At 59.5% G+C, this 24967-nt stretch overlaps 1 protein-coding gene across 3 annotated transcripts in view; it reads right to left on the bottom strand.

Annotated features, from left to right (window-relative positions):
• Positions 1–7430: 7430 nt before the first annotated feature.
• Acox3 (acyl-CoA oxidase 3, pristanoyl) overlaps positions 7431–24967 on the bottom strand; it is a 29559-nt gene continuing 12022 nt past the window's right edge. For 2 of the 3 annotated variants that reach the window (XM_004847345.4, XM_004847346.4), the window contains exons 9-18: positions 24616–24798; positions 23552–23674; positions 22367–22487; positions 20376–20498; positions 20054–20167; positions 16066–16181; positions 12295–12469; positions 11257–11324; positions 10177–10263; positions 7431–8758 (exon numbers count right to left, since the gene is read on the bottom strand). In XM_004847345.4, the coding sequence (XP_004847402.2) occupies positions 8639–8758; positions 10177–10263; positions 11257–11324; positions 12295–12469; positions 16066–16181; positions 20054–20167; positions 20376–20498; positions 22367–22487; positions 23552–23674; positions 24616–24798 (1230 nt within the window). In that variant the 3' untranslated portion in view covers positions 7431–8638. Of the gene's footprint in view, positions 8759–10176; positions 10264–11256; positions 11411–12294; positions 12470–16065; positions 16182–20053; positions 20168–20375; positions 20499–22366; positions 22488–23551; positions 23675–24615; positions 24799–24967 lie in introns of those variants that run through there. The other variant, XM_087187253.1, reaches the window with a different exon arrangement.

Genomic DNA, 24967 nt, shown 5'->3' with positions numbered 1-24967 from the left:
CCGGGAGACGAAAGCCAAAGGAGTTGCAGGGGCAGCCCCAGCCTCCGTCCCAACTGCCCCTGTCTGGTCTCAGTGAGACTGCAGCCCAGGGCTCCAGCATCTTCCCAGCCCTCCATGCCCACTGTGCCTCCAGCCAGGGCCAACGACTGGGTGTGAGACACGCTCAGAGAGAGGAAACTGAGGCACAAGGGAAGAGCTTGCCCAAGGCTGCGCTGCAGAAGGGAGAGTTCAGGTCTCCCAACCCAGCTGCGCTGCTCCCACCACGAGGCACCCACGGGCAGCCCGGGGTCGTGGGGTCTCCAGGACACAGTCCCACCCCAGAGAGCTGGACCGATGCAGGTGGCCTGTCCACCCTGTCACCCTCAAGCAGATCACAGGAGCTGAGTCTCTCTTGGTGGAGATGCCACCAGCCCAGGTAGGACAGGGCTTGGGCTTTGCGGCCAAATTGCCTTGGGTTCAAATGGAAAAGAGGCGAGAACTGAAACATGTGCTTCACAGAGGAGGTCAGGATGGCTGATGTTCACCGTGGACCTGGTGGGCTTGGGGGCTGCCCAGGGGTTGGTGGCGCACACTCATGGGTGTGTCAGGGTGGGCCGTGTGGGTGTGACCTCAGACACGCCCCTTGTCCCTTCCTCTGAGGCACTGCTCCCCTGCTCTGCTTCTGGCTGCGGCATCTTTGCTCCTCCACACCCTTCCACCACGATGCGCCTGCCTTAGAGCCAGCCGGCCATGGACTGAACCCTCGAACACCAGGAGGGTTCCTGTAAATTGTGTCAGCTGTTTGGTCCCAGCAACAGGAAAGCTGACGGATACAGAAAGTGTTTAATGGCCAGTTGGGAGATGGAGACCTCTGTAATGCCAGCCGTGGGGGAAAAACAGATCATAGCAAGATTTCTCCCATGCATTAAGAAAGGACAAGGACAGGACGGATGGCCCCAGTAATTCTTGGGATACTGGGGTCCTGGCAGCGTGGACTCACAAGGAGGGGAAGGTGGGCGGGGCTCAGGTACCTCTGGGCAGGGTCTGCTCACGTGGACACCAACACCAGGGGATGCCTGTGGCACACTCAGCAGCGCCTGTAGAACAGTGCTCAGAGATGCTCTGCTCCATGCATCCCTCAGGAGGACTCAGCCCAGCGCTGTTAGCAGGAAGATGGGTCCCACGGTGCACAAGACCACAGCGTGGAGCCAAGAGCAGGGACACATGTAGGGAACAGGGAAAGGGGACCTTATTAGAACCTCTGCAGTAAGTTCTAGTCTCCTGCAAGCCACAGCAGCACAAGGCGAATTACAGGAAAGGTGGAAAAATGAGCCTGAGAAGAAGCTCAGCTTTGGGTCTGATCAGTGCTGCTCTGGGGGGCAGACACAAAAGCCCCCAGTTTACCACATTGGGAGAAACAAATGTAACATGACTTGCAGAGAGTTCAGTACATCCTGCTTGAACAAGATGTAACAGTCCAAGAACAATGAGGAACTGAGTAGATGTTTGTTCCTCCCAGGATGTTTTCAGCTCCCAGGGTGTTTCTTGTCCTGGAGATCACAGCATCACCGGATCACTGAGGTCTCAGTTGTGACTGGGGACCAAAATGGAATTATGTCGGAATTCCATGGCTGGGCTGTAGGCAGGAGAACTAGGCTAACCAAATGATTTTACCCTAAAATTAGGTAGCAATGCTCCCGACAGACACACCCACCACACACCAAGCTTCTGTGCACGGAAGGCCGGGCAGGCAAAGCAAGGCTCTACCAAGAGTGGCCCCGGAGCAAAGGTTGACTGGCAGGGGCCAAGAGGACCTGTGCTCTGCTGCATGAGCAGCTCACGTTTGGAATGGTTAGAGCTGAATGGGTTTGCGCATGCTTCTTCGTGGAGGGGAGCCTGAGAGGGAAATGGGGTGGGGTGGAGGGGCTGGGCATTGTGGGCACAGGGACATCTAGAGGGGTGGGTGGGGGAGTGAGGGTGGGGCAGGGGCAGGAGCCCTCTCTGCCTGGCCCCCTTGTCTTCCCATCTTCCTGAGCCCGGGTCACTTGAGGGAAGCAGGCCGCTCTGGTGTTGCTGAAAACACCAGTCCTGAAGCAGCAGGGAAAGAATTGTCCCCAGCTGAGCACTCCTGCAGCCTGGCACCCGGAGGACTGTGGTGAGCACAGCCCAGATGTGCCCCGTGCCAGCAGCTGGCGGGAGGCTGCCTGCATCCCACTGCCCACAATGGGCTCTCTTGTCCCCGCCAGGCTGGTGTCACCACTGTGGCGCAATGCTGTCTCGGCTGCTGGCCCTTGCTGGCCCTTGCTGGCCCTTGCTGGCCGGCCGCAGGACACCTGGGACTGGGGCGGTGCCTCGTCCAGAGCTGTCATCATCACTGCCACAGCTGCAGATGGAGAAGCTGGGGAGAGGCAGCTGCGCCCCAGGCCTCCACCGCCCCACTGCGGGCCTTCCTGTGATTAGAGAGGCTTAGGGAGGCCAGGAGTGGGGAGGGGAGGTCAGGGCCAGGTTGGGCTTAGCCTTAGGCTTGGTCTCTGGCTCTCTCAGCCACGGAAACTGTGAGCGCTCTGGGGCAGCCCAGCCAGGTCTGATCTACAAACAAGGCTCAGGGGCCTCTGGGGCCTGAGGCGTGGATGCCCGAGTTCTCCTTGTGCTCTGCTTCACAGCTCAGCCCCTAGCGTGAATCTTCTAGCCCCACACCCCAAGTATCCCAGAAGTCACCCGGTGGTGTGGCTCCTGCTTCCTGGCGTCTCCGAGGACCTCAGCTGAGCTCAGAATCGTGGCTTGGGGTCCCCAGAAGGGACAGGAGAGAATGGGGCCTTCTAGAAACAAGAGCTTCCTGTAGCGCTCCACCCAGATTGCAAGTGCCTGTCTCCTCCAGCTTGGGTTCTGGGTCCTTGTGCCTCCACTTGATTTTCCAGGCAGGGGAGCCCCACCGGCCCTGCTGGTGTGGATGCATCTGGGCAGAGGCACTGGGGCTCCCTCTGCACCCTGGGTGCTGTCCATGCTGGGCTCCACCTGGACCCCAGGTCCGGCATCTGCCTCCCACCTCAGCATCGCTTGGGTCTCTGTGCTGTCCAACGTTCCCACACAGTATGACTTCTCTGGCCTCCCACACCTTCCCTGTGCTCTGAGCCTTAGGCCTTTGGGCAGTGGTGGCCCTGTCCCCACGAATGGCCACATGCCTAGGACCGAGGGCCAAGGCTTCAATGCAGGGATTTGGGGAATCACAGCACAGCCCCTGATACCCGTGTGGCCATTGCCCTGGGGAGGACAGGACAGGTCAGCCTCCATGGCACTGTGAAGCAGAGGAAGGGCCTCTTGCCAGCTCCCCTCCTTGGGCAGAGGCAAGGGCGTCCCTGCCTGGGGTCAGCCTTCCACGCTGGCCTCACTTGTGCGGGGAGAGGAAGCTGCATCCCAAAGGCCGGGATGGAGCGGGAAGCAAGCAGAGCTGGTCCTCTGAGCACCCCATCACTGCCCACGGCGCTCTGCATGGGAACAGAAGTGCCTGCCTGTGAAATACCCCCATGATGCTCCGCCCAGTGAGAACCTCTGCAGGCAACATCTGCTGCATAATAAGTCCGGAAAGGAGCCGTGGCTTTTGCTTTTTCCCCTCTTGTGCTGGTTTTAAAGAGTTTAAACGACACAATATCGTTCCCTGCTAGTCAGCTCCCAGATCACTGCTTCATCACCTTGTTACTTCATTCTTCTTCCTTTATTCATTCGCTGGCCAGCTCCTCCCTCATCCCCTCCCTGTGCCCCAGCCATCTCTGCAGGGCTGACCGGGCACCGCGTGTGGCCCTGCACTGGGTGCGGGAGAGCAATGGTTCAGACCTCACAGCTGGGTAGGTAGTGTGATGGCCACCATGGCTCTGATGCCACCAGACACCTGCATCTCCGAGCTGCTGGGCAAGGTGGTGGGGAAGAGTCATCAAGGCACAGAGGGGCTTGGGCAAGCAGGTGCAGGTGGCAGCAGCTCGTCTGTGGTTTGGAAAGTGGTGGCAGTGGCACCAAACCGGATGGCGGGTGTGTAAGGAAGCTCACAGGGAGACAAAGACGGCTCAGCCCGACCCCTGTGGCGCTACCCTGGGACCTCCCTGGGTCCTGGAAGGGGTTACTGCAGAGATGGCACAGTGGAGGTCAAAGGAAGAAGCTGGCCCTGGACGCATGTGGGCAACAGTACAGCCACACTGGGCAGTGGGGGAGGGGGGTGTCCTCTCTGAATCGGCATCTCCCCGGTGCCACAGGACAGTCCCGCCCCACTGCCTTCCTGCCCAGAGTTGGGCCGCACATGTACAGTGTCCTGAGAGCCACGCCAGAACTGCCCCAGGGTGCAGAAGGGGGAATTCCAGGGCCAGTGGTCCAGCTCAGTGGTCAGGGGAGGCCTGTGCCCGGGGGTGTTAGGGATTTCACACGTATTGTCTGGGAGTCCTCAGGACCCTGGGATGCTGGCAGCTGATAACTTCCATAAGGCGGGAAGCATAGAGGAAGCCCAGAAGGGTGCGAAGTGCCGCAGACAGCGGCCAGGCTGGGATTCGAGCCCGGGCCCAGGGCTGGCCCCTGCCCGCTCCATACACGCACGGCCACATGCCATAGGGCACAGTGGAAAAGACACTGGACCAGGGCTGTTTGGGGTGATGGCGCAGGGAAAACGTTCCCACAAGTTTACTTTGTTTTGTTTTCTAAGCCTAGCTCTGGAGCAAAGATAAAACATTGAGGAGATGTCCAGGATTTCATAAGCCACGTTAACATCCTGTAGAACAAACACCCAGGAGGATTTCGTGAGCCCTGATCTCGGGCTTCATTTTCCTGCCCCAAGCACTCAGCCCTTGTAAGATTATCCACATTTTCTCTTGCAAAATAGTTTCTGCCACGCTGCCTCTTTCGAATGGGGGTCGTGAACCAAAGGGAAGGCCGAGGGCTTCATGCGGACAGGGAAGGAGCAGGGTCTCAGCCATGGGTATAGGGGCACTCAGCTCCATCCCGCTGAGCTCCGCAGCATTCCCCTGAATCTGTGGCTGACCCAGGCAGGCGGAGGGGAAACTGGCTGGGGTCAGTCTGTGCCACCCCGTGGGAAAGGTGGGAGTGTCCCGAGCCGGGGGCCAGGCCAGGGCCAGCAGCGGCTGCCTGCCGAGTAGCTCAAGCCGACCAGAGGCTGCCCTGGGGTCACCGAGCAGCAGGAGTCCCCAAGTTGACTAACCCCACTCTGTGCACAGTGGGGAGCCCTCTACCTAGCCGAGCCCTCTACCTAGCCGGGCCCTCTGCAGGGGCCGCAGATGAGTGCAGTAGAACTAGGTTTTCCTCCTTCTTCCTCGGAAGCTCCGTGTTTTGCATCCACAGGTTCAGGTGCCATCCTCATGGATGCCTGGGTGAGAAGCTGCTCGTTCCGCGGGCTTCTCCCTCTTGGGGGCACAGAAATCTACAGCCACCGCACAGCCATGAGCACAGCCCTGCACCCCTGCTGGGGAGGGGTCCCCTCAGCAGATCCTCCACAACCACAGAGGAACAATCCGCAGGCCCAGCAGGTGCCACTGCACAGAAAACTGAGCGACAGACAAAATGTGTGCAAACGACACAACAGAACCATCACCATCTGCCAACGACACAGAAGGAAAACCAGAGTGAACCAACAGAAGACTACAGTGATTAAATAAGGTTTTAATAAAATAACCAACAGAGTAAGTATGCAAAACCAGAGAGCTTTTTATTAAAATAACTTGAATAGTCTTAAATGGAAAGACAACTTATTACAAAGATATAGACTCTGCTGGTCTTCATCTGTAAGTGAGAGAAGATGTCCAAACAGATTCCAAAGAATTTTTCATGATTTGGAAGTGGGAGAATGCCTTGCCTTAACAAAATAATGTCACAGTTTGCACAGCTAAGAAATTTTTGAAAGAGATGGGAGTCGAGGCCTTTATTTGCAGATATTAGAAGTATACAGACTGCAGTAATGAAACCACAGGACAGGATATGAGATGACACGACAGAAAAGAGCAGAAATACAGCCAGGACGCACCTGACTGTGGCATTCAGCACTGGTGGGACTTCAGGCTGGTGCATTACTCGAAGTTCTGACCAGTTGAGATCCCAACCTCACAGCATAAATCCTCTGGCCCACTGATGCCGAAATGTACTTAAGAAAAGCAGGTGAAAATGGAAATGATCTTAGTGTCAGAGAAGAATTTCCAAGCATGACCTCAAAGGCTGGAGCAGATATGATTCTTAGTCTTCACATACAGATTTCTGATTTAAAAGCTTTAAGTTTTGGGCCAGGGATTTAGCTCAGTGGTTCCGCTGCCTGCCTCGCAAGCACAAGATCTCAAGTTCGATCCCCAGTACCGGAAAAAAAAAAGCTTTAAGCTTTGCTATGTTAAATCAAAACGAAAAAATGAACACAATTAGAAGGCAAATGACAAATGCAGAAAAATAATTTACAAAGGATATGTCCAAGGTTTACTACTCCTTTTTGTGCAGTCCAGGCCGGCCTTGAGCTCACTATATAGCTCACTATGTAGCCCAGGCTGGTCTCAAACTTGCAGTGATCCTCCTGCCTTAACCTACCGAGAGCTGGGATTACAGGGATTCACCGCCTTTGGTGAAGGTTTACTATTCCTAATCTGTAAAAACATGTTATGACTTTTAAAGACTAAATGTGGCATTTTTGCAGAGTGCACACTTAAGGCAAGAGGGGCTCAGGCTTGGGAGGGAGCGGAGGAAAGCGTCTACACGTGAGGGTGGCAGCAGGTTGAAGCCGTGGAAAGGCTGCCATGGCCAGAGACCTGCGCCTGCCTTCCTGAGCAGCAGCTGTAATAAGGAGACTCTCCTAGACACCTGCACGGCAGACCCCGATTTACGAACTTTGGTGAATTAACCACGCTAATGCTCACAGCACAGGGAGGCAGAGTCTATACTCATCCTACTTCAGGGACAATGGCACGGCACGGTCTGCCCAGCACCTGTCCTGTCTCTCATGCCTGTGTGTCCCACTGTGGTGGCAGGTAGTACCGGAAGTCCCTCTTGCTCAGAGTATGTGTCGTGCGAGGGGAGTGTGGCTGAGCAGCCTTCAGGATGGGAAGAGATGCCCACAAAGCGTGCAACCCCGCTTCCTTCCGCTGGAGAAGCTGCACGTGGGAACAGAGTGAGCTTGCACGCTACCTGCTGGACAGTGGATGCCACGAGGGGCCGGTGATGGGCAAGGTGGCAGCACAGGTCACTGTCCCCGCTTGGGCCTCAGTGTTGGACGGAGGGAACCCGGCAGGAGCTAAGGGTCACAGTGACCCCAATTCTGTGGCCCCATGGCTCAGAATAAATGAATGAAATGTAACCAGGTGTTACTTCCAAGTGTGCGGCTGTCAGTGCCATTTGTTTTCTTCTATGACCTTTTCTGTGTTGTCAAAATAGTGTGTGAACACGAGCACTACAAGCAGAGAAAGAGTGGCAGAAAGCAGAGATTAAACTTTCAGCGCTTTATTTTTTAAATGACCTTTACTTAGAATGGAATTTCTCTAAGGTCACCTCAGCGTCTCAGCCTGCTCCAGCCCACCTGGAACGGGGATGGGGTGGGGCAGACAGGTGGCCTCTGGGCAGGGCTGGATGTAGGGTGTCTCAGCTTGGAAGTCACAGGTGGCTCCTACGGGCTGCCCTGGGTGCCCTCACCCAGCTCTGCCAGGACAGCGAGCCAGGCCCTCCTCTGGGATGAGGGATGGTAGCCCCGGGCAGGTGGCTGACCCCAGGGCCTGGGCCCTGATTCGAGGCTCGGCTGGAGGAGCAGCCCCTCGGGCATCTGCTGGCCCCTGCAGCTCACCCTGTGGTCTGCACCAACCCATCGCAAGGTGAGAGTCTGGAACTTTCATTCCCGTTCTCTCGGATAGCAGGAAGAGATGGACTTGGGCTGGGGATTTAGCTCAGTGGCACTGTGCCTGCCTTGCAAGCGCAAGGTCCTGAGTTTGATCCCCAGTACCGAAAAAGAAGAAAAGGAAGAGGATGAGCTAGTGAACCACAATCCCTTCAGAGGCACGAGGAGTCCATTTACACATGGTTGGCACCACAGGGCAGGCTGGGCATGTGGATTTGCTGAGGCACGCCCAGGACAAGGGGCCACATGTGCCACCTGCCCTAGGGACAAATGGACTAACACATCGCACACGGAGCGATTTGCACACAGGGACACTAGCAGCTGAACTGCCCAGACGCTCAGATCATTTCTGCTTTGGAATCATTTCTCAGTGGAAACTTCTCATTCCACAAAAAAAAGTAATAGAATCTTTTCCCTTACAAAGTCTTAAACTATGTCATTCAGATGACATACTAGCCAGGTCCTGACAGAGCTGATTATGTGTGACAAAGTCACTAGAGTCAACAGCGAATCAGAGCACCACACTTCATTTCTCAGCGAAGTGGAGCTGTGTAAAAAAATCCCAGATGAATTTAAAAGATCATCTGGCCAGAAAACCCGTGACCATGAGCAGTTTACTTCACACTTGGAATCTGTGCCTGAGAAGATCCCAGTCACCAAAGCCCCGCATTTACCAGGAAGGGGAGCTCACGCGAGCTCCCAGCCCCGACAGCAAACCATTGAGACCCAGCCTGACCCTGCACGTCTGGTGCCACCTGCCCAGCGTGGCCGTGGTGTGGCCAGGCGACTTGGTGTCCCGGGCACCTACAGCTTGGACTTCAGGCCGGCCCCCACGGGCCGGTGCACGCAGAACTCCTGCCACCAGGTCGGCCGCTCCAGCACGCCGCTCCCCTGCAGCACGGCGCTCCACAGGTTCTTGTAGAGCTGCGGAAAACAACACGCAGCGGGGTGAGGGGGAGTCTGGAGCAGCCCTCCCGGCGGATGTGCCTGTGCCACCTGTCAGCAGTTCAGTTAGACAGGAAATTCCCTGCTGTCACTTGTTAGGAAAACGTTCAGATGATTTAAGTTCAATTTATACAAACTCTCTCTCAGTAGGAAGCTGTCAGGGGACCCCGGTCCCTGCTCTGGGTGCCGCCTCTCCGTCAGATCAGACCCCACCCAGGCCTCCCCCGCTCAGTTGCACCAAACTGCTCAGCCCAGAGCACCGGCCACCGGACAGCCTGTGTGGGCTTGGAGGTGCCACTTCTGGTGTCCCCTGAGGGTGGGGACCGGCCTGTCACGTATGTGCAGCCTCCACTTTGGCAGCCTGCAATGGGGGCAGGGCCTCGGAAGAGACACATGGCGGGGGTAGAGCTGAATCCTGTCCATGGCGCACAGCTGCAAGCAAGACCTCAGTGTGTGACCTGGACACACGGACACGTCACGTCCAACAGTCAGAGGGACCCTGTGGGTGCCGGGTGGCACCTGGCAGCCTGTGAGGGTGCTGTGTGGGCATCATCACTGAAGGGGATCATGCAGGGAGACAGTCTGGCTCAGCAATGAGAGCTTCGAGGCTCATGGGACAGAACAGGGGGTGCGTCTGGGGCAGCCTCAGGGACTTCTGCATGGAGGCAGTACGGTGGGAAGCAGGGGAGCAGGTGCAAAGGCCCTGGGGTGAGAACAAGCCCAGGGGATGAAGAGAATGGGGGGTGTGGCTAGAGGCTGGGGGGATGGGAGACCTGTGTGAAATGGAGCTGGAGAACCCACAGGGCTCAGGTGGAGGGTGGGTGCACCCAGGAGAGCTGGCTCTATGTGGGGTGCAGGGTGCTGTTGGAGGGCTCCATTCGGAGCAGCCTGACCCCACCTGCTCCTTAAGAAACCATTCCAGGGCCGGGGATTTAGCTCAGTGCTTCCGTCACTTGCCTTGCAAGCGCAAGGACCAGAGTTTGATCCCTGGTACCAAACAAAACAAAACAAAACAAAAAAAACAAACAACCATTCTGGAACTTGAGGGCGAGAGATCAGGGAGCCGCATGGGGGCCATGGGGTGCACGGGTGGGCGGGGTCAAGGGGACAGGCAGCGGGGGATTCAAGGTCGGGGTGAGGCCCTGAGCAGCAGGGACCTGCTGGCCAGGATGAGGAGGGTGATGGGCTGTGGCACAGGGTGTCCATGGGAGCAGGTGCCAACCCACGCCTGCCCGCAAGGATCCGAGGGAACACTGGGGACAGGGGCCTGCGACCTCGGAGCTGGTCCAGGTGCAGGTGAGGTCCCCAGCATCTCCCTGCCTCCCCAGAAGTGCCCCAAGAGGGACAGCATCCTGACCATGTCACCGCCCTGGGAGCTCCGGTGGGGTGGCCCTTACCTCGCCATCGGCCCTGCCAATCGGGGAGTTCAGAACAAAGTCGGGAGGGGCGATGACGTCCACCAGGGCCACTGCGTCATCTTTCAGCTGTTGGAATACAAAGTCCACAGACTTGGCCATGGCTGCGGTTTCCATGGAGACCACTGAGTAACACAGTGGAAACCGAGCCAGCACAGGGAGCTGGGGACTCAGGCGACATCTCTGCCTGGCCTGGGTCAGTCCCTGGGCGTGCGTGCATCCCCACCATGCTGTCCCCCTCCAGACTTCTGAGCTGATTTTCCAGCAAGGTAGGGGTGCTGGCACGAGGGACATGTACAGCCAGTTAAGTCAGTGCTGCCCGACTGGCGCCTGTGTCCGGGGCACAGGACGGAGAAAGCGTTCGTGGCCCAGCAAGCACCAGCGCAGCATGAGGCCCCTCAGGGGCGGTGGTGCTCACTCCTGTGAGGACGCTGGCGTGGGACAGGGCATCTGTGATGCAGATGGACATCAAGGCCACTGCGATGATGGAGCACGTGACCCGGGCATGCGGCCGTCCTTGGATGACCAAATACAGTGTGGACAGAGGATGCCAGCGCACCGGGTGTGTCAGGGTCTGGTGTGACCCCAGAGCTGTGTCACGTATGGGCCCCAGGGCAGCAGAGCTTAGAAGTGGTCCTGGGAAGGGACTGTGAGGGGTCCGACCCCATGGATGGGCTCAGCCGCTAACAGGTTCGTCAGTCTAATGGCTGGTGACGGGTGGAAGCAGTAGTATGGGCCTAGTTAAAGGGAGCAGTGTGTCTTTGGGGCACCCTTGGGGACTCTGCCTTGTCCTCCCGTTCCTCCTTCTGTCTGGCCACCAAGCAGTGAGCAGCCTTGCTCCGCCACACCTTCCCACCATGTTGGGCCTCATTCCAGGCCCAGAAGCAATGGGGCCAGCTGACCATGGACTGAAACCTCTGAACCCGCGAGCCACAGGCACCTTGTGCTCCTGCAGGTTGATTTTCCCAGGGATTCTGTGACAGCAATGGAAAACTCCCTCCTGGGGGTGAGTTAGTATTGAGTGGCAGCCACGCGGGCGCAGGAGGGGTGGTGGGCACTCACCTGGGCACACAGATCCAGGATGGCGCCCTCCAGTGCTTCACCTGCCTGCTCGCCAGAGAGGTAGCCCCCTGCAAACACAGCTCTGTCATACCAGGTCTGGCCTGCGCCGTCTAAAGCGCCCCTCACGCCGCATCCTCGGTTAGCCTGAAGAAGTCTGGACGGGGTGGAGATGTCAAGGGCCACTGCCACCTGCCCCAGCCCTGCTGGGACCCTGGGGCAGAGCTTCCTGGCTCAGGCTGGTTCTGAGGTCCTTGTCCCACTGGGTTCTCCAGGTATGTATGTGTAAGGGCAGGTCATAGGCCAGGGGCTGGGGGCACAGAACCTGGCCCAGGTCTGACAGGAGAGGACCAAGTCCCGAGGGCTGGGGGAGGTGGGGTCTGCCAGGGCTGGTTCCTGCTGGAGGAGGGATGAAGGGCCGTGTACTGGTAGGAAGTTCAAGGGAGCACTGGGGACCTGGTCCCACTGCAGGGGTCAGCATGTGGCATGTAGGTATGTAGGCCTCCAAGGCCACCAGGGCCCAGGCTGGGAGATATCCTTTCTGTGACTCTGCCCCACGGTGTCCCATGGGTCCCACCAGGCTGGGGCAGTGGCCTGGGTGCTGGGAATGCATTCGTGGTGGAAATGACTTTGGTGATGACTTTTTGTGACGGGAACAGTGCCCGGTTGGCTGAACTTTGACAGTAAGCTGCCCCTGCCTTGCTGGGTCCCCTCTGTCCAGCACCCTTGGGGCTCCCCATGCAGCACTGCCGAGGAGGTGGCCCCAGTATTCCTGAACTCTGGCGCACGCCCTGGCAACCTGGTGCATGTCTGCCTGTGCCTGGCTCCCCGGGTCCCGCCCGCTGCCAGCAGAGGCCTCCGTCCCAGGGGGACTGACTTTGTGGGCACCCTGCATGCAGGGACACTGCGTCTCCCCGGTGCGTCCCCATACTGCCCCATCTGCTGTCCTGTCTACTGCTCCAGCCCTCCTCTCCACTGAGCTGCCAGGACGGGTGCCACATGGGCACACCTGCGGGCCGTGGGGCAGGGTGGCAGCCTTACCTTGGTAGAGCAGAGCCAGGTGCCGGCTCAGGGACCACAGGGCGTAGAGCGTGCTGAGCCGGCCGAGCACGGCCCGCAGTGCGGGAGGCGTATCAGGGCCGTGCGTGCGCGTGTGGAACCGCTGCGCCGCCGTCAGCTCCACGAAGGCCAGGGCCAGGGTCCGCATGTGGTAGACCTGCAGGGCAGAGCATGGCCAGAGGACAGCACCGTGAGGTGGGGCCGCGTGGGGACACAGCACAGCATGGGGACATCTGACAGACGGCAGAAGGTGCTGGCTGAGGCGGAGCCCGGGGCGGCCAGCACTGCACGCACCACACCATGCATCCTGCCTCGGTCCCTGTGGAAGCCACGTGGCACAGCAGCCACGATGCAGGGGCCCAAGTGAGCTCTGGATGGCCACTGGCACCAAGGAAAGGGCAGACATCAGTAGGCCCCAGGGCACAGGTGGTCACTGGGCACAGGGCCTGTTGCTTCCTGCAGCAGGGAGGACCCTGGAGGACAGGGACACACTGACAGTTCCGTGACCCGGGCAGGCAGCGGCTTCTGCTCCTTTTGGGCACGGCCACTGCCTCTTCCACAGCTCCTAGGGGCAGCTTCTCCCGAGACAGCAGCCGGATGGGGCCACAGCGTGACTGCAGCCCCGGCTAAGTGGAAGATGGAGATCTCTGTCCCAGCTCTTCCCACAGTTTGTTTTCCTTTCTGCATCTCCACCGCCTAAGTGCAGGGTCTTGAATTCAAGGCTGACATTCTCCTGGGGCCCCTCGGAGAGCACAAGTGGGGAGAAGATGCTTTCTGCCCCTGCCTTGCGCCAGCCTAGGGCCACACACAGCACAGAGTGGGCCACCCGGAGGTGTCAGAGGGCTCACGTGCTGGCCCCCATCTCCATGGCCCCATTTGTCAGGGGCGGGGCCGGGAGGTGGGGACTGCGTCGCAGACCCAGCTAGGACCTGTGCCTGGATCTCCAGGGCTGCGCTGAGGGCAGGGCGGGCCAGGGCCCAGGTGTCCAAGTGCCTGGCCGGCGATGCAGCTGCAGCAATCAGGCTGGGCGGGGCCTCCAGGGCCAGGCACATCTGTCTCCCTCTGCCTAGCGGATGAAGCAAGGGGGCAGAATACGAAGCCCAGGCAAGCTGGCTCCGGCCTCCACGAGTGCAGGGAACTCTGTGAGTCCCACCCACACCCAGGTGGCTCATGCGCTGTGAGCCCCAGTCCTCCAAGGGTCCCCTGTGGGGTCAGAGGTGAGGGCGAGCCCAGCACGGCCAGGCTCAGAAATGGACCGTGCTTGTTAGCACTGCCCCTCGCCCTTCAGCCACACGACTTCCCAGCATCCAAGTGCTACTGTTTTATCTCGTCTTCCCAGGAAGATGACACTTCTGGTGACCCACTGCCCTGAGACCTGCCCTAAGCCAGGGGTCCGGGCGTGGACACGGTGGCTGGGGGTGGCCGCTGGGGGTGGCAGAGCCAGGCTGCAGAGTTCACTCGGAGAGATGTGCGCCTGGGCCGGGCCCCGTGTCCCTGCACTGGAGCATCTGCAGCGGCAGCGTGGGACACGATGACCTGTCCTCCCGCAGGTGTGCCTCCCCCTGGCTGTCCTGCTCCGTGTCTCACTCCCGGGGTTCGGCATGCACAGGGCTCCCTGTCCTCGGGGGTGGGACAGACTCCGGAACAGACACCTGGGCAGACCGGATGGGCAGAGCAGGAAGTGTGGCGCACTGTGCCAACTGCTCCATGAGATCTTCCCGATCACTGCTGTACCCTCAGGCTGAGGGGCACTGGTCTGGGTGCCCCTGCTGGCCCCAAAGCTGCACCGGTCACGGACAGGACAGTGGGGCTGGGCCACTCCAGAGCCGTCCCCCAAGTCACTTCATGCCAGGATCCCCAGCCCCAGCTGTGACACAGCTAAGGGTCAGCTGTCACTCTGCAGCCATGAGCCTGGCACGAGAACACCCTGAGCCAAGTCGGGGGGCCCATCCTGGCCTTTCCCCTCCATGTTGGTCAATAAGCCCAGCCTCCCCGCCAGGAGCCCCAATACCAGCCTGGTGCCCTGGGGCTCAGCCTGCTCATCCCTGGCCCGTGGTTCCTGCCCTGGGCCAGGCTGGTCCTGATTTTGGCATGTGCTTTCCCAGAAGGATAGTCTATGCCAGGCCACGTGCTTCCCTGGCCGGGGGAAGCCTCACTTTGTGGACAGCATCACTGCTCTTCAGAAATGCTGAACTTCCGTACAGTGAAACCTGACGGCTTTCTCTCCTTTGGTAGCTCCTGACTTTCCTGCTTTAAGGCTCATCCCACACTGAGACTGCATAAACATGCTCTGAGGCTCGCTTCCCCTGCTGCACTGCTGTTCCCACCACCTTCTGGGCCTGATCCTGTCTCCTGTGACCCCAGAGTCCTGCCCAGTGCTCTGCAAGCTCTCGGCTGTCAGCAATGACCCAGCCTCAGTCTGCAGCGCAGTCCTTCCCTCCTCCCGGAGCTCCCGCTGCCGCTGGGCTGTGGCTCTGTCCCCGTGTGGTTGTTGCCCGCTGTCCCCAGGAACCCCATGGCAGCTGTACTCAGAGCCCAGCCAGCCCCCTTGTCCTCTGCAACTGGACTCACTGAAATACTGCTACAGAGTTCTTACTGCAGACCCACGGTGACAACTGCTCAACCACTGGCCACGCGCTGCTGTGTTGTGAGGTCACAGGGACACCAACTGGGGCCGGGGGCTGCCGAGGGATAGCACAGGGTGGGTCTACACGGGCCGTGCAGGCAGCTCTGAGGACCTGGGCAGTGCTGGGGACATGCACCTGTCTGCCCTCCATGCCCTCAGGATCTCGGTAACTCGGGCAGGTTGTCCGCTATCCCCATTTCAGCGTGATGGTGTGACTAGCAGAGGAAGCCAATAACCACACCTGCCAGGCTTCAGCTCCAGTGGTTGCAGAGAATGGCCCATCCCATAGGAGTCAGCTTAGGCCTCCTATTCTAGGCTACCGTGGCTCTGGACCAAAAGTTCACTGACCCTCGCCGATTGCTGAATCTATTTTTTTCAAGGTCATACATTTGATTTTGGTGTACGTGGCCCCGGCAGGAGGCCTTGAAACCACAGCCAGTCTGACCACCTTTGTCTCCTTACCCGGGCAGGGTCCTGGGCCCTCGCAGGACACAGGGGATATGGACCTGGGTCGCCAGGGACAGCTTCACTACGAAGTGTGGTGCGGGACCCGTTTCCTGACACCATGGGTGGGGACCACAGCTGCCCTGCAAGTCCCTGCTTCCTCATCCAGGCTGCCTCTCACCATGGACCCCAGGGCATGATGGGGTCCAGCGCACAGTGTGATGAGGCGGGCACAGCAGGTGGGTTCTTGGGACCCGAGACAGCTCTGTGCAGCATGCAGACCACAAACTTTCTATCAGTCACAGCCACCCCAGCCCACCTGCATCCCTGACAAGGAGGTGACTTTTTGGAGCTGAGCACTGAATGTGGGGTGAACTCGGTGAGCCCTTGACTGTCCAGAGGAGCCTGTGGCCCACATGGGTCACCATCCCACTGTGGACAGGACCTCAGGCTCTCACAGGCCTGCACCCCAGCTCCGGGCTGCAGGCCTTCCATGGTTCCTCCACACCCTGCCGGCCAGGCAGGGACCAGTGCTTGCTTCAGAGGACCAAACTGGGCCCTGATGTCCAACAATGAAGCTGAGCAGGAAGCTGGAAGCCAGCCACTGATGTCAGACTCCCGGGGATGTAACACTGGAGGAATGCAGAGCACAGCAAATAGCAATTGTAAAAACAGACACATACCTGGCTGTTGTTCTTTGCTTCAAAGCTGCTGCGTCCTGATCTTTTCTCCTGCATGACTTTCTGGTGACTCCTTTGGAGCAGGTAGCAAACCAGCCACTTGTACGCTGCCAGTGGGGCTGCATGGGACAGAGGGAGGACAGTTGTCAGCACAGGGCATCTGACACCCATCTGCACTTACCCGGGACAGAAGGCACAGCGGGAGGGTATGGGGAGGCTGAGAAACAGAGGCACATTGCCAGGCAGTGGCCGGGCAGGAGCGGGAACACGGAGGGCATTTCTGCCCATGCCTGGAGGCCACCTAGAGTCCCACGCTGCCCCAGCACCGAGAAGACATGGGTCACAGCACGCAGGGCCAGCCGCTCCCTAACTCTGGAGCTGGGGGTGTGGGCAGGCCACGTGGCCCGGTCCACACCAGCACCCACGCCCTCCTCAGGCATGGGGGCCTGGTGCCCAGACCTGGGTGCCTCCAGGCTGTGGCGGGCAGGGGGCCCCTCAGCCTGGCAGCTGCTCTTGGCTTGGGGCTCCTAGGAAGGCAGAAGCGGAGCAGTGTCACACAGCCCGGGGCCTGGGAGAGGGCTCCCAGCTGTTTCTCAGCTGTGAGGTCAGTAACCCCTCAGGTACGGCTGAGGCCCCCGTTACCAACCAAACAAGACTATTATTGCACAGGCTCAGAGATGTCAAGCAGCTTGGGCTCGGTCACAGCCACCAGGAGGGACAGCCGGGGTGGAGCACTGGTTTCTGTGACCTCCAGGCACAGCAGATCCTGGTAGCAAGCACGGGGGGCATGGGGCTGGGATGAGGGTCCCACTGGGTGCAGGGCACTCCCTGCAGAGCTGGGGCTTCTCGGATCTGACCCCAGAACCTGTGTCTGTGGCCTCGTTAAATACAGGGGCCTTGTAGGTGTGAGGAAGTCAAGGACGTGAATGAGGTCAGCATGGACTGGGGGGTGGACAAATCCAACAAGCACCTTACAAGGGACAGAAAGAGAAGACACGGAGGTGGCCATGTGACAACAGAGGCAGCCCGAGCCATACGGCCACCGGCCAGGCCCACCCGGAGCCCCAGCGTGGAGGCGGCAGGGCAGGTGCGTGGCCCTGACCACACCTGGACTTTGGACTCCTGCTTCCCTGGGGCGAGGGTCCAAGTCTGCAGGTTTTGGCACCCAGCCAGCCCAGACACGGGGCACCGGGCTGCACGCCCGCTCGGGTCTCTGCGACTGCTGCCTCCCCCGTCTTCCAGTCCGGGTGTCATCGGCTCGGGAAGCCCTGACTCCCTCCACAGCTTGTCCCTGAGACCCTCGTGGAGCTCTCCACAGGCTTCACCACAGAGCGAGCCCCACCACCCTGCACCCCTTGGCCCTGACCCCACTACCTGCGCTGTGTGACCTTGCTGCCTGCCCACGTGACCCCCGTGGCCTTGATGCCCATCCATACACACATTTGTCTGAGCAGTAAACACGGCAATTGCTTGGTATTCATGTGAATGAGCCAGCTGAGGGGAGGATCTTGACCTAGTGGGACACACGCCAGTGCAGAAGCCTGTTCATCACATGTATCTCACACACGCTTCTTGCACAAGTCAGAGGAACATACAGAAGTGGCGCCGGCCTCTCCTGCCCGCCTCCTGGCTCTGAGTCTCCACCCCGCACATGGCTGCAGAACCCAGGACAGGCCTGCGCCCCTCAGTCCTGCAGAGCTCACAGAATCTTCCCCTGGGGACCGGAGGCCCATGAGTCAGCCCTGGACCTTTGACTTGGTGACCACAGCCTGAGGAGATGGGGACCGAGGGCCTGGCCAGGCCACCAGTCCTCTGCAGCATCCTGTCACCCTGGGGTACTTTCCACCCAGTGCAGATTTTCCCCCGGAAACCTTTCCACTTTGCTGGATCTCACAAGAGCCGGGAGGTAGCAGGAGAGAGATGATATTCCCCAAGGCCAGTGGGAAAGCACTGCTCCTGCAGTCCAGGTGACAGGGGCAAGGCGGGCGGAGCCTGGGAGCTGTGGGCCTTCGCTCTGCTCTGCGGTAGCCATGAGCTCACTGATGGGCCTCGGCTCATTGATGAATTCCACCTCACTCTGGAGCCTTGTGCAGCAGCATCTGGGCAGCCCAGGATGTGACTTGGGATCACCCGGCAGGATTCTCTGTCCCTACTCGCCATCAGAATGTTAAACAGGTGGACGGGCCAGGAAGGCAGGTATGTCAGGAGTGAAGTGGCTTCTCCCCTGGGTGACACCCGCAGTACACTAAGTCACAGCACAGTTGCACGTCTGAATGGCCATCGGCAGATGCCCAGCAGGTACTGGTGGCAAGTGCTGTGCTAAGTCCCTGCCATGCTCCATAGCACTGACCTCCAGAGCCCTCGTGAGGCCGGTCCTACTAGGTCCCATGCTGCAGACCAGGAGAGCCAGGGTGGAGCCTGGAGTCCTGCAGCTGGTGGAGCGCGGGGCATCACAGGCAGCTGGGGGAGCAGTCACCACACTCTGCTGCAGAGGCTGCTTTTCTATCTCCTGGGGCCTCACCGGGATGTTAGCTTCTGCCACGCTACAGGGACCCTGCGTTGGATTCCAAGGCCAGCCCCGTAGAACAGGTCTCCATGAGCTTCGCAGACAGGTATTTTAAGAATGTCAATTAAGCTGGGGATTTAGCTGAGTGGTTTCACTGCCTGCTGCGCAAATGCAAGGACCCGAGTTTGCTCCCCAGTACCAAAAAAAAAAGAATGCCTATTAAATACTAGTTGGTTAAGTGATGGTGAGACAGCGGAGTTTGCACCGATGCTTAACAGTGGTCTTTCCAGCATGGGATTTGACGAGAAGGAGGACTCCTTGGGAGGAAGCACCCGGCTCCCAGCCTGGAAGCTCCGAGTCGTCACACAGATCCTAAGACTTGTAGCCTGGGGGCTCGCATCCAAACGTTGGGCCTGTGTAATCCCTGGGTCTCCCAGGGCCAGGGCAGCTGAAGCAGGGACATTTACAGAGCACCCTGGGGTGTGGAGCAGGAGGCCCAGCCCACTCAAACCTGGGTGCCCCACACCTGCCCCAGCTGCTTCCCTCACCTTGACCTGTGTCCACAGAGGACCCAGAGGTGCCTCCTCCACCCTCAGTAGCATTCCGCAAACAGGCACCGCCGAGCACAGAACACAGGCCCACCCACCAGCTGCCTCCTGCTAGGGCGGACCCAGCCCCTCCTCCTGAAACACATCCCATCCGGCCTCCCGCAGCTGCCCTGTCCTTCATGGAGATGCAAGACCACTTTCTGAGGGAGCCCTGCATGGCCGGCCGAGGTCTACACAGCAGCCCAGGCCACCACCCTGCAGAACCTGGGCTCGGTCATCTCTGCGTCTCTGCCTGTGGAACTGGAGATTTCACCCAAGAGCGACCTAAGAGCAACCACCCTCCCCAGAGTGCAACCTCGGCCTGAGAGCGGCAGCCTGGGCCTTCAGGCAGCTGCGCCACTCTGTGCTGACCGGGGCTCTCGTGGGCCCAAGCGGGCCCCATGTTCCGGTGGCACCAGAGGAAGGTAAGCGAGAAGACTAGGGTGAACCCACACCACCTGTGCAGGGGCCAGGGAGGAAGCAGGCCGGCGTGGGGGCGAAGGCTGCCGCTGGGAGTGTGGGGTGGGCGGGGGTGGAGATGGAGGCAGCCATGCAGGGTCTAAGCAGGGCAGGCAGGCAGCCAGAGCTGTCCACAGCACAGCCTAGAGGCTCCCGCCACTGGGGCACAGGGCTCAGAGAGCAGACGGCAGGGCCGCTCCACACGTCATCCTGCAGGTTGAGGGACGGGCACCCCTCATGTCATCCTGGGGTTGGAGTAAGCCAGCACCGGCATGGAGAGTGCCCCAAGCATCGGTCAAGGGAGATGCCCCGTGTCCAGCCACCGCCATGGAACCACCGGCCTCCCACCTGCCCGCCCCTGTGGCACAGTGCCTTCCTGGGTAGAGAAGAAGAGAAAGCTAGGAAAACCCTCGGCACCACCCTGGGGCAGGCCACGCACCTGTGGGGTCCAGCCAGTCGGCCACACTGGTACCCTTGAACCTCTGGCCAACCATGCCGGGGTAGGCCTCCAGGAAGTCCACAGTGCGCAGCGGGCTTTGGAAGCGAGCTCCATCTAGGACAGGCACACCGGTGACTCTAGGGAGAGGCAAGGAGCCCACCGGCCAGGGCCCGCCTTGCCCGGCACTGGGGACTGGCTCGGTCACTCTGGGACCGTCCGCCCCTCCCACAGACAGAGGGCACATCTTACAGATCTCCCACACCAACTCAGTCAGCAGTGCTGGAGAGCCCAGCGCCCCCACCCCAGCCTGCACCGGGTCTACCTTGCACCTGGCGCTCCAGGAAACTCAGCAAGTAGCTGCTGGTCTGCCCCAGCAGCACATTGTTGTCGCCCTCATATGTGCAGTTCGGATCATTGTCATTTCTGAGGTCGCCCAATCGGTTCACTGCAACAGAGCCAGGACACTGCATCAGGCAAGACGCTCGCCTGAGAGTCCACCAGTCCCTGCCTGCACCCCACTGGGCCAGAGAGTGAGCTCCTGCAGCCCGCATCTCCCACCCATCTCCCACGAGCTGTGGCCCGAAGCCTCCGCTGAGGTCTGCACCGCCAACCTAGCACACACAGGGCCTCCGGGAAGCTGGGGGACGCTGGGCGGGCAGAGCTGATGCAGTGTGGACTCAGTGGTCCTTCTCCCAGCCCGTGGGCCACGCGGCAGCACCTCCCTACCAGGGGACCCCGAGATAGGGCATTTCCAGGAAGCTGACATCCTTGGGCCGAGGGGGAGCTGAAAGGGCTGGGCGAGGCCTCAGAAGAAAAACCTGTATCTGAGATTCGGAAGCTAGATGAAGCCCTTCGCATGGCCCCTGGTGACTTCAGCATTATTGGTCTCAGCCCAGAGTTTGCGTAATGAATCTCCACTCAGCCCAAGATTCAATTTCCTTCTTCTCCTTAAATCCGGAATGCAGCTCAACTATTTATAGGGTTTCTATGAGTTACAGCAACAAACAAAGACTGCTGACACTGCACGGAGAACGGAGACAGGCACAGGAGTGAACTCTGTGCGGGTGTGGCAGGCACGGAGGCCACATGATGCCACTTCGCTGGAGCAGCACAGGTGAGATCAGAGGCCCCGGGCGCCCAGCCAGGCGCTCGCTGGCTCAGCCACCGCTCAGCATGAGCCAAGATGCTCTCCCAGGTCAACAAGGGCTCTGCAGCCCTGCTGTCTCTGGAGCAAGCATGCGGCCTTCTTAGAGTAACCAGTTTCTACCAAAAAGATCTGCACACAGGAAGCTGTACAGCTAAGCTGCAGACAGAGATAGCGACGGCAAAGACCCTAACGTTAGCGTAACCGGAGCAGGTAAGTCACGGGGCAGGCTGCCGCCAGCTCCTCTGCCCAAGCTCTGTGGGTATTAATCCACTTGACCTCCTCGAGAGCCCGTGTTCTGGGGGACACTTGACCCCATCACATACGAGGGAACAGGGACAGCCAGGCTGAGCGACCACCCGGCTACAGTGCCAGGAGGACAGAGCCAGGCTCTGCCCTCGTGTCTGCTGGCCACCCACCTTCTGAGTCACATGCCAGCGGCCTAAAGAACACATAATGCCATGGAAACTCTTCTAAGTTGAAGAATTTTCTAGGATGAAGCAGGAAAAGGAAAGGATAAAAGGAACTCAGATGTGTTGTGTACATGGACCAACTTGCCATGGGGAATGGAAACATTATGCGCTGCACATGTGTACTGATAAAGTAAAACTTTTTAAAAAATCTCCTATCAGGGGCCGGGGATTTAGCTTGGTGGTTTTGACACCTGCTGCACAAGCGCAAGGATCCAAGTTCGATCCCCCGTACCAACCCCCCCCAAAACAAAAACAAAAACAACAACAAAACAACAAAAAACAAAAAAAAACAACAAAAAATCTCCTATCAGAATAAAACTTAGTGCTAGTGACCTCAATCATTAACCAAAAAGTCACAGTTGAAAGCCCTGCCCTGGCTTTCTGTGGCTAGTCACACATTTCTCCATGCCGCATTGTATCCTGGGTTTTGAGCAATTAACATCAGGCAGGATCTGTCTAGGGGCGGGGGGCAAATAATCGGGTTTGAGGCGCTGTGGGGCCTCTGCCAATGTGGCACAGAAACAGCCACAGGCCACGAGTCTGAGCAGGAACAGGGGTGGCTGTGTTCCAGTGAGACTTCATGTACAGAAACAGGCAGGGACTGGGACGGCCGGCAGGCTGCTTGCTGCACCCTGGCCTAGTGTCAATGTGGAGGCTGAGACAGGAGGAAGCTGCCAAGCCCTTTCCCACTCCTACCTGCCAGATAGCCATGCCCGCCGCATGCCTCCCGACACTCCTGGATTCCTTGCTGCGCCGTCCATGAGACCAGGGGCTTGGCAGCCGCCCCCAGGGCGTGAATCTCTCGGCTCAGCTCTGCCTGTGGGTAGGAACCCAGGGAGGACAGGTGAAGGGAGGCTCCGGATGCTGGCACGGACGGACTATGCCCCTTCAGGTCTAACCTGAGACGCCCCCACCTGCAGGAGGAGGCCCAGTTTTAGTTAAAAGCAGGGAAGGAACTGATCCACCTGTGCACAAGGTGTGAGGCCTCAGTGCAGGTGTGAGAGGTGTCGGTCACTCCGACCATCCACTGGGCCCAGGCCTGCTGGGCCATACTCCCTCCTGCCCTATGTGTGCTTGGTAAACATCCTTTGGCTTCCGCTTGATAGCCAAAATTCAGAGAAAGCAACTCATGCCTGCTAAATAAAGAGGCCCGTTTAGTGTCTCCCAGTCAAGTCACGGGCTACTTTGGGATCCTCCGAAGCCTGGCTGGGTCAAACGCTGAATTTTAGAGTCAACAGAACTTTGTGCCTTTCAAAGGGTTAAACAGGCAGAGGTGCCGGGACTCGGGGCAAGCACGTGTAGCCCTCTTTCCTGGCCTTCAGCCTCGCTCACCCCACAGTGAATCTCGCCGGCTGACTGGCGGCCCTGCCTCCCAGCTGGAGTCTGTGAGCGGTTGAGGGCATCATCTGTAGCCCCGGGCTGCAGCCTGTCTAGTCTGCTTTCAGACCCTTTTGTTTGGATTCACATTTTACTCCCACTGGGGGCAAACCCAGGAGGCTGTGGAAAACCAACTGGTAAACCAGAGACAAAGAAATCCGCCCTGGGCTCCTCTGTCCCGAGAGGCTGATCTCAGGGCATCTGCACCCTCGCTCCACTCTAGTGCAGTCAGCAGGATGCTGACCTTTGTGTTTATGGAAAGATCAGGACCACGAAACCCACCGCGGGCTGGCGATGTGGATTCTGCAAAGCCATCAAATTCTCAGAGGAGGAGCTGAACTCACAGACGAAGGCGGTGTCTGGTCAGCACTCCCTCGAGAGACGGGCACGCGGATTCAGCCCACGTCACACAGGCCAAGTTGCCCACCCCTACCCCACTGATGCCTTTGGAAATCACAGCTGGATCTGGGCTGGGACCTCAGCACCACCTCGAGGATGTCTCACCTGCCAGACCCCGTGGTCCCCACTGAGCAGGCCTTGATACAGTCCCTCCAGGTCCAGCAACAGCGACTTGGAGAAGTGGTCCAGGGCGTAGGCCGCTGCCAGATACGGAAGCAGGCGCCATTGCTGGAAGAGACATGGAAGATGCTGTTCCAGAAGGCCAGCCCCCCCCAGGACACAGGGACCCGGGGTCAGGCTGCCTGCACACCACAAGCCAGCCACTGGGCAGCCGCGAGCCTCGCACCCAGACTGCTAGGTCACAGCCCGGGCCCCCACCCCGGCCCGTGCCGTCCTTCGTCTCCCCTCCCTCCATGCCGTGAAGGTGCAGCAATCACTCCCTACGTCCGGCAGGGAGGCTGAGGCAGCTACAGACCTAGGAGGCCCGCGAAGTGCAGGGAGTGCCCAACACCTATGCACACCCAACCCCTGACACGGGGCAGGGCACAAGCACTGCTGGAGGAGCCCATCACCGTGCCAGCCACGTCCCTGTCCCACCAGCCCATCCAGGCTCTGCCAGCCCTCGGGCAGAGGCTTCAGCTGGGCCCAATGCCCAGGGAGAAGGCCAGAGGACAGGGCGGCTGGCACCTCACCCAAGGCACACAGCCAGTCAGGGCGGCCTGGTTGCAGTCGCCATAACACTGTGCTGCCTGGGGCCTGGGGCCACAGAGGCCCGGGTTAGCTGGGCTGAGAGGCCATGCAGGCTGCGTGGTTGTGAGCAGGATGCTTCCCGCCCTCTTTCCTCCGATTAGCACGGGTTCCCCGCACAGTAAAATAAAGTCCCAGGGACACCTGCAGCTCTGCACCATGCCTTAGCAGTCATCAGCTTCACCGTGCTGCTCAGCGCTGCCCAGGACAGGGCTGATTTACCTACAGGATCCCGACCTGGGTCCCCGTCTGGTGGTCCTCGGTGCCCCGAAAAGGGAGGACACATGTGCAGGGGTACAGCCCCACCCTGTTCCATGGCCCTACTTCTGCCTGACCCACTTCTGGGAGCCAGATCTCATCTCCCCAAAGGGGGAACATGTGCACGCAGAATGGAAAGAAGCAGAGACCCGGAGCACCCCAACCTGCATCTGGTACTCCAGCACGGGGATCTCCTCCTCCTCCGTGGGGCCGAACTGACGCCGTGTGGCTGAGAAGCGGATCGTGATGCACAGGGCCTGCTGCAGGTTCACCACGCACATGCCCGTGATGAAGATGCGGCCCGAGGTCAGGCTGCCCAGGGACACCCCAGTGCGCTGCTTGGCATCCTGGGGGAAAGGAGCCGTGACACTGGTGGCCAGATGGAGGGGCTGCTCAGAGAGCAGCTCGATGCGAAGGCGAGGGTGCTCCCCGGCCTCCCAGGATGGGGGCACCACAAGCTACACGGACACACATGTGCCCGGGGCGGCCGGGGGTGCGCAGACTCCCCGCAGAATC

This window comes from Heterocephalus glaber, unplaced genomic scaffold (assembly GCF_053883595.1).
Source record: "Heterocephalus glaber isolate CG9 unplaced genomic scaffold, H.glaber_assembly_v1.0 deba00001509, whole genome shotgun sequence".
Taxonomy (NCBI): Eukaryota; Metazoa; Chordata; class Mammalia; order Rodentia; family Bathyergidae; genus Heterocephalus; species Heterocephalus glaber.
The sequence above is the reverse complement of the archived record's forward strand: the minus strand, read 5'-3'. Positions and strand labels throughout refer to the sequence as shown.